This window comes from Protobothrops mucrosquamatus, unplaced genomic scaffold, assembly GCF_001527695.2.
Source record: "Protobothrops mucrosquamatus isolate PMUCROS unplaced genomic scaffold, P.Mucros_1.0 scaffold205, whole genome shotgun sequence".
Lineage (NCBI taxonomy): Eukaryota > Metazoa > Chordata > Lepidosauria > Squamata > Viperidae > Protobothrops > Protobothrops mucrosquamatus.
Window position 1 is genome coordinate 601,963 of NW_015386560.1, and position 13,946 is coordinate 615,908.

Below are 13,946 nucleotides of genomic sequence, written 5' to 3' on the forward strand. Positions count from 1 at the left end.
CCAGTGGAACAGCTTGCCTTCAGACATTGTGGGTGGTTCATCACTGGAGGTTTTTAAAAAAAGATTAGACAGCCCCCTATCTGAAATGGTATAGGGCAGTGATGGCAAACCTTTTAGAGATCGAGTGCCCACTTATGCATCGTCGGGTGCCTGGTGGGTGTGGCCCATTGGGTGGGTGTGGCTGCGGTGGTAACGGCAGATTGTGTGGGACTAAAAAGTTCAATCAATCAATTCCAAATTTGCAAGATCTTTTTTTTTTCCTGCAAGAAGTTGAAATTGATTGATTGAACCCTTTTTTTTTTTTGCTCACGGCGGCAGAGACCTAAAGAGAAAAAGTTTTATAAAACCCAGCTGAAAGCCTAGGACTGGGGCGATGGTGCGCGTGCCCACAGAGAGGGCTCTGAATGCCGCCTCTGGCACCCATGCCATAGGTTCGCCACCACTGGTATAGGGTTTCCTGTTTGAGCAGGGGTTGGACTAGAAAACCTCCAAAGTCCCTTCCAGCTCTATTCTGATTGATTCATTTAGTCTATTCACATCTGTTTGGGAAAAAGGCTGTGCTAGCCAAGGCAAGAGATCCAAATCATTTTGTAAGAAGTTCTGGAAAGCGAAGAAAGACATTGCATTAATGCATTGTATTAAGTAAATTAAGAAAAACACTTGAGCACTTTCTCTCTTCCTTGTTTTAAATTCAGGAAGCGGGTCTCTGAATTTCCGTGACCTTTGACCCTACTCAAAATGGGCACAGCACTGTACACGTGTCATCTACAATTAGCCTCCCCTTGGTATAACAGGAAAAAGAATAGAGCAGTGTTTCTCAACTTTGATAGGTGGAAAATGTGTGGACTTCAACTTCCAGAATTCCCTAGCCAGCCATGCTGGATGAAGAATTCTGGGAATTGAAGTCCACACATCTTCAAGCTGCCAAAATTTAGAAACACTGGAATAGAGGATTGTGTGCTTTGTTGGAGAGCTAGAGGCAAAGGAGGTGATTTGACAGAAACACCCATATGTTCCCTTCCTTCCTCTACAGCTTTGGGGAGTTACATCGCGAGTTTTAATCTTAACTGGTGGGTGGAAAATGTCTGCTACAGAAGCCTTATGCTTCCTCTAGGTCAGGGGTAGGCAACCTTGGCTCTTTTATGACTCGTGGGCTGGCTCAGGAATTCTGGGAGTTGAAGTCCACGAGTCATAAAAGAGCCAAGGTTGCCTACCCCTGCTCTAGGTGCTATGCACAATTTCAAAACCCCTGTTCCCTCTATCCTGAAAAATAAACATTTAGACTTGCAGACATGCCCAAACATGAAGAGGCTGTGATAACTTGTGTGCTGGCAAAGGTGCATTATAGATGCAAACATACACAGATATAAACTGTGTGTCTACAATTTGATGTTACCTTTGAGAGAGAGAGAGAGAGAGAGAGAGGGGTGTGTGTGTGTGTGTGTGTGTGTGTGTGTGTGTGTGTGTGTAAATCATACAAAAGCCCATACAGGGAACATTAACATAATATTTGTCTCTGCTTTAAGAGCTTAAGAAAAGGTGGAGTCTATATACCATTCTGATAGATACGGTTTGATGAAAACTGAGATTGCTCATTAATGGGAATTCTAGAAATTATTTTAACTGAGCAGAGTTTGTGGTTCATAGGGCATAGTACGTAGCCATATCTAATTGCTTTAATAGAGCATATTAAGAACATTTGTTCTTATGTTATAAAGCTCTATACTTTTAGGTCTAGTGGTCTGGATACCAGTCTAGAAACCAGGAGATTGTGAACTAGGGCCACCTTAGTCATGCAAGCTGGCTAGGTGACTTTAGGACAGTCACTATCTCTAAGTTCAGCTCATCTCACAGGGTTGTTGTTGTGGAGGAAGGAGTAATGGGTATGTGTGGTGCCTTGGGTTATTTATAAAAATAATAAAGGTAGGATTTTTAAAAATCTAAATAAATAAAACCCATCTTGTCTGATATTTTAAAAAATTACATTTCCATATAAATTATCCTTCCAAAACTGTTTATGTGAAGCTGTAAGATAACCTGAGAATAAACAGAATAATTACTACTGTATTAAAGCAGCACATAGATCAAACTGCCCACGGTCACCTTATAGGTGAGATAGGCGGCATTAAAATTTAATAAATAAATAGATAAGTTAATTAGCAAAATTTTGTGGTCAGTAAAAAGCTACTACTCCCAACTTGGGAGGCCTTTAGAATGGTCATTAAGGAGGAGGAACAAAGGTTTCCCTTGACAACAAAGTTGTGGTAGATTGGCAGCTTCCTCTCTCCTGCCCCTGAAACTTCCTGTTTGTTAAGGGCATTATTTTACTCATGCTTTCCAGGCATGTAATTGGGGAAATGATGGAGCTGATGACCCTCTTGGGACAAAAGTAAAAAATGGCAATTAGGAACAATCCCGTGAGTGGATCAACTTCTCCCCCAGGTTTGTGAGTGAGCAGTAATATGTTTCTGAGCCCCAAAAGTCCAGTTCTGCAGGAGACGTTTGGAGAACATTTTCTGTGCTTCTTTGGGCTGAATATTGAGGCATGCAGGGAAAAAGAAGAGGCTAAAGTCAGGCACGGCTCTGCTCATGAGTCGGGGCATCTCTACAATACCGTAGGCGAGACAACATGAGAATGAAGCTGGGGAATTGCAAGAACCTGGTCTGCTTCCTCTGTCTTAATTTGCACGAAGAAATAAGCTCAGGCCACACGGTCACTCTTTAAAAAATCCTGAAGTGTAAATACATTCTCACTCAGATCATTTAACACTTTATAAAATAGTGATTTGGCAGTGATGTATCCTTATAATTGAATATGATCTGAAATGGGGGGGGGGGAGTTACTGTCCCATTTTCTGCCACCATACCCCATATCTTGATCGCAAAGGATGGCCCAACGCTTCCCACAATTGTTACTCATTTATTGTAGGGAGCACGAGACTTTCAGGCAAGCACATCAATGCTCCAAATCTCACTGTATTCTGACTTTTCCTCACCAGCGTTCCAGTTTCAACACAGTATTTGTACCATGGTAACTGTGGGCCAGATAGTGAGGCCAGAGCTCTGTGGAAGATGTGGTGTGCACATAATGGTCACATTTTTCACAAAGTGTGTGTGTGGTGGCATCATGCATGCATTTCATCTGCAGTGGTTGGAATTCAGGTTTTGACAGTAAGTCACGCTATTTAGAGGTGGGATAACATGTTTATCAATGTGTACAGGTAGTCCTCAACTTACAACCATTCATGTAGTGACTGTTCGAAGTTACAATGGCATTGAAAAAGTGACCTATGACAGTTTTTCACACTTATAACCATTGCAGCCTCATGGTTATGTGATCAACATTTGGGTACTTGGCAACTGTCGATGGCTTTTATGGCAGTTGCAATATCACGGGGTCATGTGATCACAATTTATAACATTCCCAGCTGGCTTCCAACAAGCAAAGTCAATGGGGGAAGTCATGTTCGTTTAACAACTGCACTTAACAACTGCAGTGATTCGCTTAACAACTGTAGCAAAATGGGGGCACAAATGGGGGCACAAATGTCGTAAAATGGGGCACAACTCACTTAACAACTTTCTTGCTTAGCAGTAGAAATTTTGTCGTAATTCGTGGACTACCCATATAGTACAAACATGCAGATGGGAAACAAAAGTATTTCGAAATGTTACAATGCAGAACTGCATTTTCAACAAACTTTTTGTGAATTGAAAACAAAAAATAAAAACTGCATTTTCAAGACACCTCATGAGTCCTTTGCAGAAATGTTCTGGACTGCAGGCAAAGATCATAATGGAGAGCAGAATAAATGACAAAATCCTATGCAATTTATGTCTGTGGAGATTCTCAGTCATTCAGGTCATGCTTTTTCCAAAAGGCAATTTGGTTTTGTTTTTTTCTTTGAAAACATTTTGCTTCTCATCCAACAAACTTTCTCAGTTCTAACTGGCACATGATGAACTCCCACTCATTCATTTGGGTGAATGGCACTCACTGCATATATGGAGACTTACATATATGATTTCCCAGTTACCATGCATATGACTAAGTGTATGCATTTTGTCTATTAGGTTTTTCAATAAACAAACCATCAGTTTAAGAAAAGACTCCTGAAATTATTGTTGGGCTAGAATCTAGACAAATAAATCAAAATGCACCCCAGGCAATGTGTCCACAAACTTGCCATCTATCAAGAAATTCTTAATCCACTATTCAAGGAAAAATCTTGGACTCTGCAGAACAGAATATTTGCTAAAAGGGAGCATACCTTGGTGTTGGGGCTCAAGAATATCCAAAGGATGCCCCCCCTGAGCAGTAAAATAACGTAATGGAAATAATTGGCCATTTATACTCTTCAGAATCTGCTGTCTCAACCCAACTAACTATGGAGGAAACTGAGGCAGAGCTTGCCATGCTGGTGAATCATGGTAATCATTGGGTGGAAGAGCAAAAACAGCCGCCAATTTTGTGCTTACTAACTACTTGGGTAAAATTATTTCTGTAAGATTCTTATTCCATTTTCCCATGGATTTTTACAAGGGCAGATTGCTATTTTCTATCCAAATGGGCTTCATCCTTCCACACAGAAGATTTGAGACTAAATGAACACCAGTTGTGTGGAAGATTTGCATCGGAAAAACACACTCTTGACCAGCCTTCTGCTGTGTGGCCTCATCGAGTCCCACCTCTGGGTGAGTACTCTTGGCTACATCTCACACCATCCTGCACCATGGTGGGTACTCCCCATTTTAGCAGTCTCCAATGTCCCTTTGCTGACCCCCCCCCCCACACACACACACACAAGGCTCCCCAGCCTACTCTGGAGACCTGTTGGCCTTATCTACTGTTCAGGAGCAATCTACTTCCTTTCTGGTTTTTAGTAAAACTGAAGATAAAATAATTCTACCTCTTCAGTCATATTATGTCTTCTTAGAGTTATCTCTTAAGGAGGTTATAAAAGACTTTTCTAGTAACTCACCCCCTCTGAAATATATATAATACCTGAACTGGTAAAGGAACCAGTTTTCCTTCCCTTTCTCCATTGTCTATTTTGTCCTGGGCAAATTATCTGCCAATATTTCACGTAACATTTTAATTGCTAAAGAAAGTGTGTCAAGTGGTTGACAAACATAACCGCCATGAGAAAAAAAAGGATTAATTTAAGGGCGGGGACATATGGGAAAACACATAGATTTACACCACAGATTTAACATGATAAAGCAGCAAGGATGGAGAATCACTTTTGACTAATGTCATGGGGCCCTTGGCTTAATTTTGCCTTCGACCACCACCACCCTCAGGCAGAGGATCTGTCCAGAGCTATGGGTCTCTTCTCCACAGCCTCAGTTATACTAAACATAGGACCACCAGATCTGGGCTATAAAAATCTGGATGACCACAAAAAATCTGGACGACCACAGGATGCCAGGAAAAAGTCAATAGTTTTTTGCATCTCTATTCCTATTATTTAATGTCAGCAAACAAGGATTTTGAGAAAGATTGGGCAGGTCTCCACGCACTTTTGCCTCTGGCTCTGTGCACGGCTTCTTTCAGCCCCACCCACCATGCCCTTCATGGAAAAAACGCTTGCTCGCTCTCCTTTAGTGAGAACCAAAGTGAAAGTCAACAGAGAGGAGTCAGCAACCTCAGCTAACCGCAGTCTCAGGATTAGGGCTGGTTGGAGGACTTTTTGCTCCTGGAACTGTGGGATAAATTGGAGGACCTGATGACATGGCTTTTGGCAAAGTGGGCTCCTTTGGAGGGCACCTGGCAAATGTATCCTCCATCATCTCTTTGCAGCTTCCTTCTCCTCCTTCTCCATCACCTAGTCACTTTGTCCTGCCCAATTTTAAGAGCAGCTGTGCTATGCTCCTGCGGGGCAGCCCTGACCTTGGCACAAGCTGGTACAATACAGACTTTAGGAACAAAGAACGGAAAAGTGGGTCTGAAAGTGTGCAGAGGTAGTAAGTGTAACTGAGTGTGGAACAGCCAATAGTTAAGGCAAAAGAGTCAAGTCAAATCAATCTGGTTCCTTTTAAATGATTCTGCAATGAGTGTGTCAGTGTTTCTCAATCTTGGAAACTTTAAGATGTGTGGGCTTCAATTCCCAGAATTCCCCAGCCAGCGTGCTAAAACATGAAAAATAATGGAGTAACTCATTTGCCTCCAGGAACAAAGTGCCCCTGAAATTTTAAAACTCTCACTGCTCGGACAGCACGTTTATTGTCAGAAGCCACTACATAAAAATTGCTTTGTAGTCTTTTGTTTTCTTCTTCCATATCAGCAGAATGTTTAACTTTATTTTTACTTTTGTTTTGTTTTGTTTTGTGATTCTGTTCCCAATGGGTGGGGAGAAGTCAAAGAAGCAGCCAAGCTGAGCGGGCAGAAGTATTCTTACACCCCCTTCAGGAAAGTGTCAGCATTGCAGCATTTTTGAAAATTATCAAAACTATTGTGTCTATTATTAATAAGTAATAGACCTTATCCTTACAAAGAAATATTTATTCCAAACAGTGAAGGGAAATTTAAATTAAGAAGTTGCTCCTAGTTTTTATAACTGGGATACAGGCATTTAAACTTTGTTGCATAAGTTTCTCTTTCTGTATATAGTAATTTCCCACTTTCCTGGGAAAGCATTTCTGGTTCTTTCACCTCTGGAAAAATTATGCAATATGATTTCAGGTTACAGTTCTGTACAAAATGACAGAAGGCTTATTTTAAGTGGTTAGACTAGTCTTCAGTCCAGAAGACTTCAATTCCTACAATCCCTGGCTAATATGGGAACTAAATTCTAATACGGTACTTAACGGTACTAGCAGAAAAAACCCAGCTGTAGAAGGCCTAGTTGGATTTTTGGACTATATTTCAGAAATGATGGGGCCCTCTTCAGTCATACAGCCTGACGATCTGTTATATGCTGCATTGTAGTGTTGCCAGTGGACATGTTTAATTGTTCTATGTCTGTGTGTATAGAGTTATACAGTACTTTCCAGATGAAATTGGTGGGAGGGAGACTTGCCTCTTTCCATTATGGTCAAATCTAAAATAGGATTTTAAACAGAGGCATGACCACAATACATTATATAAAGGCATATTTTTCATTCTTCCAGATTCCTAGTTCTGCAGTCAGAAGCTATTAGGTTTCATTCATCTTTTCACCCTTCGAGATTATTCTGTAGGAGAAAAATGATGGGGGAAGCAATGGGAAAGTTAGAAAAATGTTAGCACTGTGCTGACAACTGAAAATATTTACTAAAGTACAGTACGGTACTCATATCTCATACATGTTGAGGATACAGTAATCCAAGTCTTTATTAAATCACTGAAACAACACATTTCAAAACCAGATGACTAATCAGCTAACAGTTCTTCAGTTGAATACTTGCAATATCAATATTTTCACACTGAAACAGATGAAATATGAATAAAGCACATTGGAGCATGTGCAGAGTACTTTTAGCACATTCTCAAAGAGTCAGTTTCCATGCGCATCTGAAGTACTGGGAAAAGTAATTCAAGACACGAGAAATCCAAAAACTTTGTTCTAAATCAATTTGCTAATTTTCCTGGGTTTACCCATCTTGATAGCTGATGTAGAGGTAGTTCTTGACTTACAACCACGATTAGGATTAGAATTTCCATTGCTAGGCAAGGCGGTTGTTAAGTCAGTTATGCACAATTTTTTTGCCATGATTGTTAAGTGAACTGAATTACTGCAGTTATTAAGTGAATCACACATTTGTTATGCAAATCTGGCGTCCCCTACTGACTTTTCTTATCACACGCCATGTGAGAATGTCGCAAATGGTAACCCCAGGATGCAGCACCAGTTCTAAATACATGCTGGTTGTTAAGCTCCTGAAATTTGATCACATGACTGGCAGATGCTGCAACTGTCATAAGGGCAAGGACCAATGGTACCCTTGTAACTTCAAACAGTCACTAAACAAGTGGTTACAAATTGAGGACTACCTGACTGCTCATTATAATGTACTTCAAGTTTCTACCTAGACCAACCAAATGGGGAGAACGAAGCTATAAAAAGGCAGCCTGGAATCTACTTGGGCTGAGGAACAAATTTCTAATGATTGTTTCCCAGAAGTCCAGTTAGACACGATAGGCACTAATATAATTTTTAAAGGAATATAGTACCTAGCTTCATGGAAGATTGTACTTAGGGTTACCAGTTCTAGCACCTCACTACACTTCAGATGCTTCTGGATCAGATTAGCCAACTATAAGCTGTTGCCCAAGGAACACCCGAATGTGGCTCCTTTGGAATTGTGATGACATGCACACAGCAACACATATGTATACCTGTCCTTTGTATCCTGATCAATGCACAATTGAGGACCTCATGACACCACGACGGAATGCAATGAATGTTACTAGTTTCTGGGCAAGGTCTGTTTCAATTGTACATATTTTAATCTTGTATTTTATATTTTAAATGTTATGTTGTATAGTATGCCTTATTTTAATTGTGATGCTTCTGACACTAATAAAGGAATAGGATGTAGGATGCAAAATTCCAGGCCATCACTAAATGGTTCTCTGCTACCACCATTCAGTGGTCATTCAGAGTTTTGCAATCCATTTAAGGTAGCCCTGATTAGTCTGACAGCTATCTTATGGGCCATGCAGAGAATGTGTACCTTGTGTCTTTCCAGTATGCCAGCAGTAGTTGTGACTCATTCACCCCACCAAAACTGAATCAAGTATTCCCATGCTAGATGGCCCCCCTTAATTACATGTATGGGAAATCAATATACGGTAGAATGTGGAAAGAGCAAGAAAGAGCACACAGTTAAAGGAGGACGGGTTTTCCTTAATACAAACCTTTACAACAAAAGTAAACACCCAGGGTTAAATATATGCAAATGTAAACATGGGAAGCACTGAAAGATGGGGTAAGGGGAAAATAATGATACAAGATTTGGGCAACACAATCCTTGACTACTTCATATGGCAGCAAAAAAAAAATGGATAAAATGTTAGCTCTTTCCTATCCTCTAGTGGTAATTCAATTTTTGCAGCCAATATTTGGTAGCCCTGGGAAAGAAGGGAAGAAAAGTGACCCCCCCCTTCTATCCTTGCCTCTCCCCCACCCTTCAATTCATTTTGATGAGGATTTGTTCAGAGAACAGTTTTTTCAGCTGGGCCACTTCAGCTGAAAGTGAGGCCAGCTGACTTTGTAGGGACCGGTTCTCTGCCTGGTACTCAGGCTCTTGAGGGGCCCCGGGGACTTCTGTTTCACTATTACTCTCAAATGCCAGGGTACCTGCAGAACACCCTGTGCTTGGCTGCTCCTTCCGTGTCACCAGCCCCCTCCATGGTCCTCCTGGTGGAGAAGGTGGGCAATGTCCAGATTGTTCTCCAGCTATCTCCTCTGACCCTACCGCCATTTTGAAGCGCAACTTGTGGGGAAGACCTTTGATGCTCTCCCCAGAGTCGTAACGGCCAACACGGCCCAGATCAGCTCCATCAACTGAAGCATCGGGTACTAGGCAATGCCTCTCATACATAATTCCTTCCTCTGACCTATCACGTTCCTCAAAAAAGACAGGACTTCCCAGGTTGGAGCTTCCTGGGGTAGAAAAGCCAGAGTCCTCAGAGCTGGTAGCTGGCTCTGGATGGAAGGTGCAAGGATAGCGGGGTAGTTCAGGAGCCACTGGGAAGTGCTGGGGTAGAGTGGCTGACCGATGGAGTTCACTGGCCAGTGTAAGCGCTGGCTGTGGAGCTTCTGCTGGATCCTGGATCAAGCCAAAGCGGAACTTGAGGGCTAAGAGTTCTGCCTTCAGGCGGGCATTTTCCTCCAGCAGGGCCAAAACTCGTCCTTCCAGGGCTAAATCACTGACCCGCCGTTTCTCTCTCGAGCGTTTGGCTGCTTCGTTGTTCTTCTTCCTCTTGTCCCAGTAGCCATCATCCTTCTTCTCATCTGGGGTGAATTCTCGCTTGCGCCGGGCCATGGTTGAAGGCACCCCTTGCTCTTTCTGCTGTGCCCCCAGGCTGCCAGCTGCCCTGAGCAGGGACTGGCTTAACAAGCTATTGACAGAAAGGAATGACACAGTCTCCTCTGCAAAACAAGACACGGCAGCCTGGAGCTCACACACTGGCTCAGAAGTTGGAAGTGCTGATAGAGGTGCTGATAGAGGTTCTGATGGAGGCTGGGTTGGAGGTTCCTCCAAAGGCAGATCCATCTCCCCAAAGTCTGCAAAATGAGAAGAAGGAAAGCAAATCAGAGCATGTTACAGCTATACGCACTTGGGGAATGCCAGCAAGGTCAAAGAGAAGGACATGCATATGCCTAGCCTGCTGTTTGGTGGCCAAGTGGTTAGAGATCTCTGTAGTTCTGAATCTTGGGTATATGCTGTGCCCCCAGGCTGCCAGCTGCCTGGGGGCACAGCTTCGAGGCCTCAATCATAAGACCACCTAATAGAGGAAATTTAGAAAACCCCAACTATTTGTTGCTCTCTGGTGGCTGCTTTGATAACACTTGATATCGCTATTCATTACAGAAAGATGCAGTCCCATAACACACTAAATTAACTGCACACAAAATCACAGCAAAATATGAGGTTTCTAGACAATTGCTATATCTCTACATATCTAAAAGGCAGAGAGGCAATCTTTAAAATGTTAACATTTATTAGTCATTCCTAAGATGCTTTTAATGGCATATTCATTTATCCTCAGAATAGTCATCTAATAAGATAACTTACTATTTACGACTCATCTACAGATGGGCACCACCACCTCAGTTCCTGCTGCGCTGTCTCATGGGGAGGTTCGGGAGGGGAGGTGTCCTGGGAGGGATGAGAATGTCAATGTATGCCCAGGGTATATATTCCCACCCAAGGCATGAAGGTCACCCCAGCTATACAGCTAAAGCAAACAGACACCTATAGTGAGCAGCAGTGATACAGGAAAAGGCTGGAGGCAAAGGATCACTTTAGTGACCACAGAGAAGGCATCCATTCATGCTGTGTGGGAGAAGGCAATGGTAAACCACTCCTGCACTTTTACCAAGAAAACCACATGGGCAGAGAATATGAAACATTTGATGGCACAGTGCTGGATAATGGACCCTTCAGGTCAGATGGCATTTAATGAGGAACAGCTGAGGATCTTTTGGGGTACTAATGGTACGGTATTTATGCAGTGACTAGATTAAAATATTTGGGATATCTAATTGCTGATCTTGCCATTCAGGAAAAAAAAATCCAAAGCTGCAAAGGCAGAATTACAGTAGGAACAGGGAATGTAAGAAGCATAAACGGAAGAAAACTGAAATATGAAATAAAATTACCATATAGTAACATGTTAGGCATCAGTGAATTAAAATGGGCCAGGATTAAACACTTTAATCAGAAGATCACACTGCTTATTACTTAGGATGTGAAAAACAATGAAGGAGTGGACTTGCTTTTATAGTTAGGAAGGACACAGTAAGAACAGTACTTGGCTACAATACATTCAGTCACTGAATAATACTGAGTAGATTTTTGTGAACAACCTTTTAATGTGATAATCATCCAGATTTATGCTCTTGATACAAATTTGTGATCACTAATACAAAAGAAGAGGAGGTTGATGAGTTTTAAGATCAAGTTAAATTTGAAATTGACAGCCTGCTGGCAAGTTGTGCTGCTTGTGATTGGGGACTGGAATGGCAAGGTTGGAAATACTGAGGAAAATGTAGTTGGACCGTATGGCTTAAGAAATCAAAATGGAACAGTAGAACAACCTATTCATTGCTGCTGGTCCAATTAGTTCTTCATAGCTAACACAGACTTCAAGGACCATTGAAAGACGATGAGTATAATTTTAAAACGAGCAAAACAGCCAAGAAATACATAATAGTCTGCATTTGGTAGAGCAGCCATGAAGGCCTTGGAAAAGATATTCAATTGCTGTGATGTGTCTATATTGTATCGACAAAGGTCAAAATAGTGCAAGCAATGGTATTCCTTGTGACCCTCTATGAAAGCAAAAGTTGGACTTTGAAGGCGTAGGATAACTCTTTAAAACCATTTCTCAGAGTAGTTGACTAGCAATGCCTTAAAGATTTACATTTTATTTTGTTAGAAATTCAAATAATTTTATCTTCTACCTGATACACTATGCAAAATACATTTGTTTGGCCCAAGGCTACCTACAGACAGTGTGGACTTTTTTAGGCTATCCACTGTGGGGATTTTTTTTTTAAAAAAGAAAAGATTCTCCAATAAGAAACAAAAACAAAATTCATATGGTAGCTGTAATACAACTATTGTGCAACATCACATTAAAGTTGTGATCAGATAGAGCATATTACATAAATAAAATTTAATTCATGATTAAGGGATGGGGTCTTCAGCATGGCACACCTCAGTAGCACTTAAAGACATATATAAAGCACACTAGAAAAATAAGTGGCAAAACAGCGAGCAATGTCACTACAGAGTCTATGTTTACAATCAGCCCAGGTTTCAACAGCAAATAGAAATGTTTATCTTCAGCCCTGCCTCAAATGAGGGCAATCTTCTCCTGGCTTTTAGAAAAGAGTAAAGGTTTATTTCCTTATTCTGCATTCTAGGCTCTGTCATAACTAGGACATGCTACCCCCTCTCCCACCCACAGCTTACCCTATTACCCAGTTCATCTGGAACATCCTGGCCAAGAACAGGACAAGACATGCTATTCTATCAAAGGAGCCTGGGCAAAAACTCAATTCAGTTAACAAAATCATCAGAAAAGCCACAAATTTGCCCTCCCACTGCCATCCCTAATATTATTTACTGCTCTGACAGGCTGTTTCACTGGGCAGGATTGAAATACTTATCCACAAGGCCTTGAACTGGCAGAGCTACAGAGTGTAGCTTATAGCAAGATGTTCACATTACAGCTATCCATGCAAGTGATTTATAGCTTCATTCAATGATTCCTATGGTGATTACATGCTAATGCAGACAAAACTGCAATGGCTAGACAATGCTACAAATCATTAACCAAGGGGGGGTCTTCTTCACAGTTGAATTATACTAATATTTACCAGTTCTTTTGCTGAAAAAGTACTATCACAAACCGAAAAGCCACTGCTGCCACTGGCTACCTCTAGTCTGCTTCAGGAAGGTTGCCAGCACATGCGTTGCCTTTATTTGCTGTATACAGGGAATGTTTGAAACTCATGGATTCCCCAGCGTTGTTCTCATTCTGAGGGGGTCAGTTTAGGGACCAGGTGAGTACTGGAAGAGAGCCATATGTGGAAGAACTGGATCTTCCTATTGCCCAGAGCAGAATGGCCTTAGAAAACAGTGCCTGGGCCTCAGGGCAGAAGTGCCTGCGTTAACTTAAAGAAGACAGTACAGTACCCTGACCCCATTTCCTCAAGGCAAACTGATTGTGACTCCAAGCAAATACTTGAAGTACTTTGCACCCACAGCCAAAATACATCTGGTCTGCTTAGAAAGGGAAATGCTACTTTAAAACCAGAGCAGCCGAAAACAACTTTGACCTGCCTTAAGAATGGGTTTGGAATGAGATGAAGGTGACATCATGAAGAAATAGTAATTGGTGGGGCACATTTGTGTCATGGTTGGGTGCAAGAGGGGAAAGGCCTGATGAATACATGATATGAAGGAGAACTCCATATTCCTCTTGTGAACATTGATTCTTTATGAACTACTTGTTCACTGACGCTTACCCCACACCAGTGGAATCTGGGTCATAGGCAGCCTTGAGACCAGTAATTTGACTAGATGGAAATCTGTTAAGAGAGGCATTTTTGAGCCTTGGGGGAGGGAAGAAGGGGGGGAGCCTTGATTTTCAGACTACCTGAGTTGCAGCTCTTGAAGGAAAAGCAGTATTTCAAGGTACCTATGTCTTATTCTGAAAACATATATTGAAGAGCCAACAATATGTTCAGCTCCAAAAGGATGACCTTTCTATCATTTGGAAAAAC

The 13,946-nt window shown here is 41.7% G+C and overlaps 1 protein-coding gene across 1 annotated transcript; it reads right to left on the reverse strand.

The window, feature by feature from the left end:
• Positions 1-9,076: 9,076 nt before the first annotated feature.
• On the reverse strand, positions 9,077-10,799 carry LOC107285717. The gene is made up of 2 exons (XM_015813948.1): positions 10,726-10,799; positions 9,077-10,214 (listed from the first exon to the last, which is right to left on the reverse strand). The coding sequence occupies exon 2, from the start codon at positions 10,201-10,203 to the stop codon at positions 9,115-9,117; it is 1,089 nt and encodes a 362-aa protein (XP_015669434.1). The 5' UTR covers positions 10,204-10,214; positions 10,726-10,799; the 3' UTR covers positions 9,077-9,114.
• Positions 10,800-13,946: the final 3,147 nt, after the last annotated feature.

Bases quoted from the DNA above. Each gene is read 5' to 3' on its own strand.
- LOC107285717 (XM_015813948.1), bottom strand. From the start codon at position 10,203: ATGGATCTGCCTTTGGAGGAACCTCCAACCCAGCCTCCATCAGAACCT.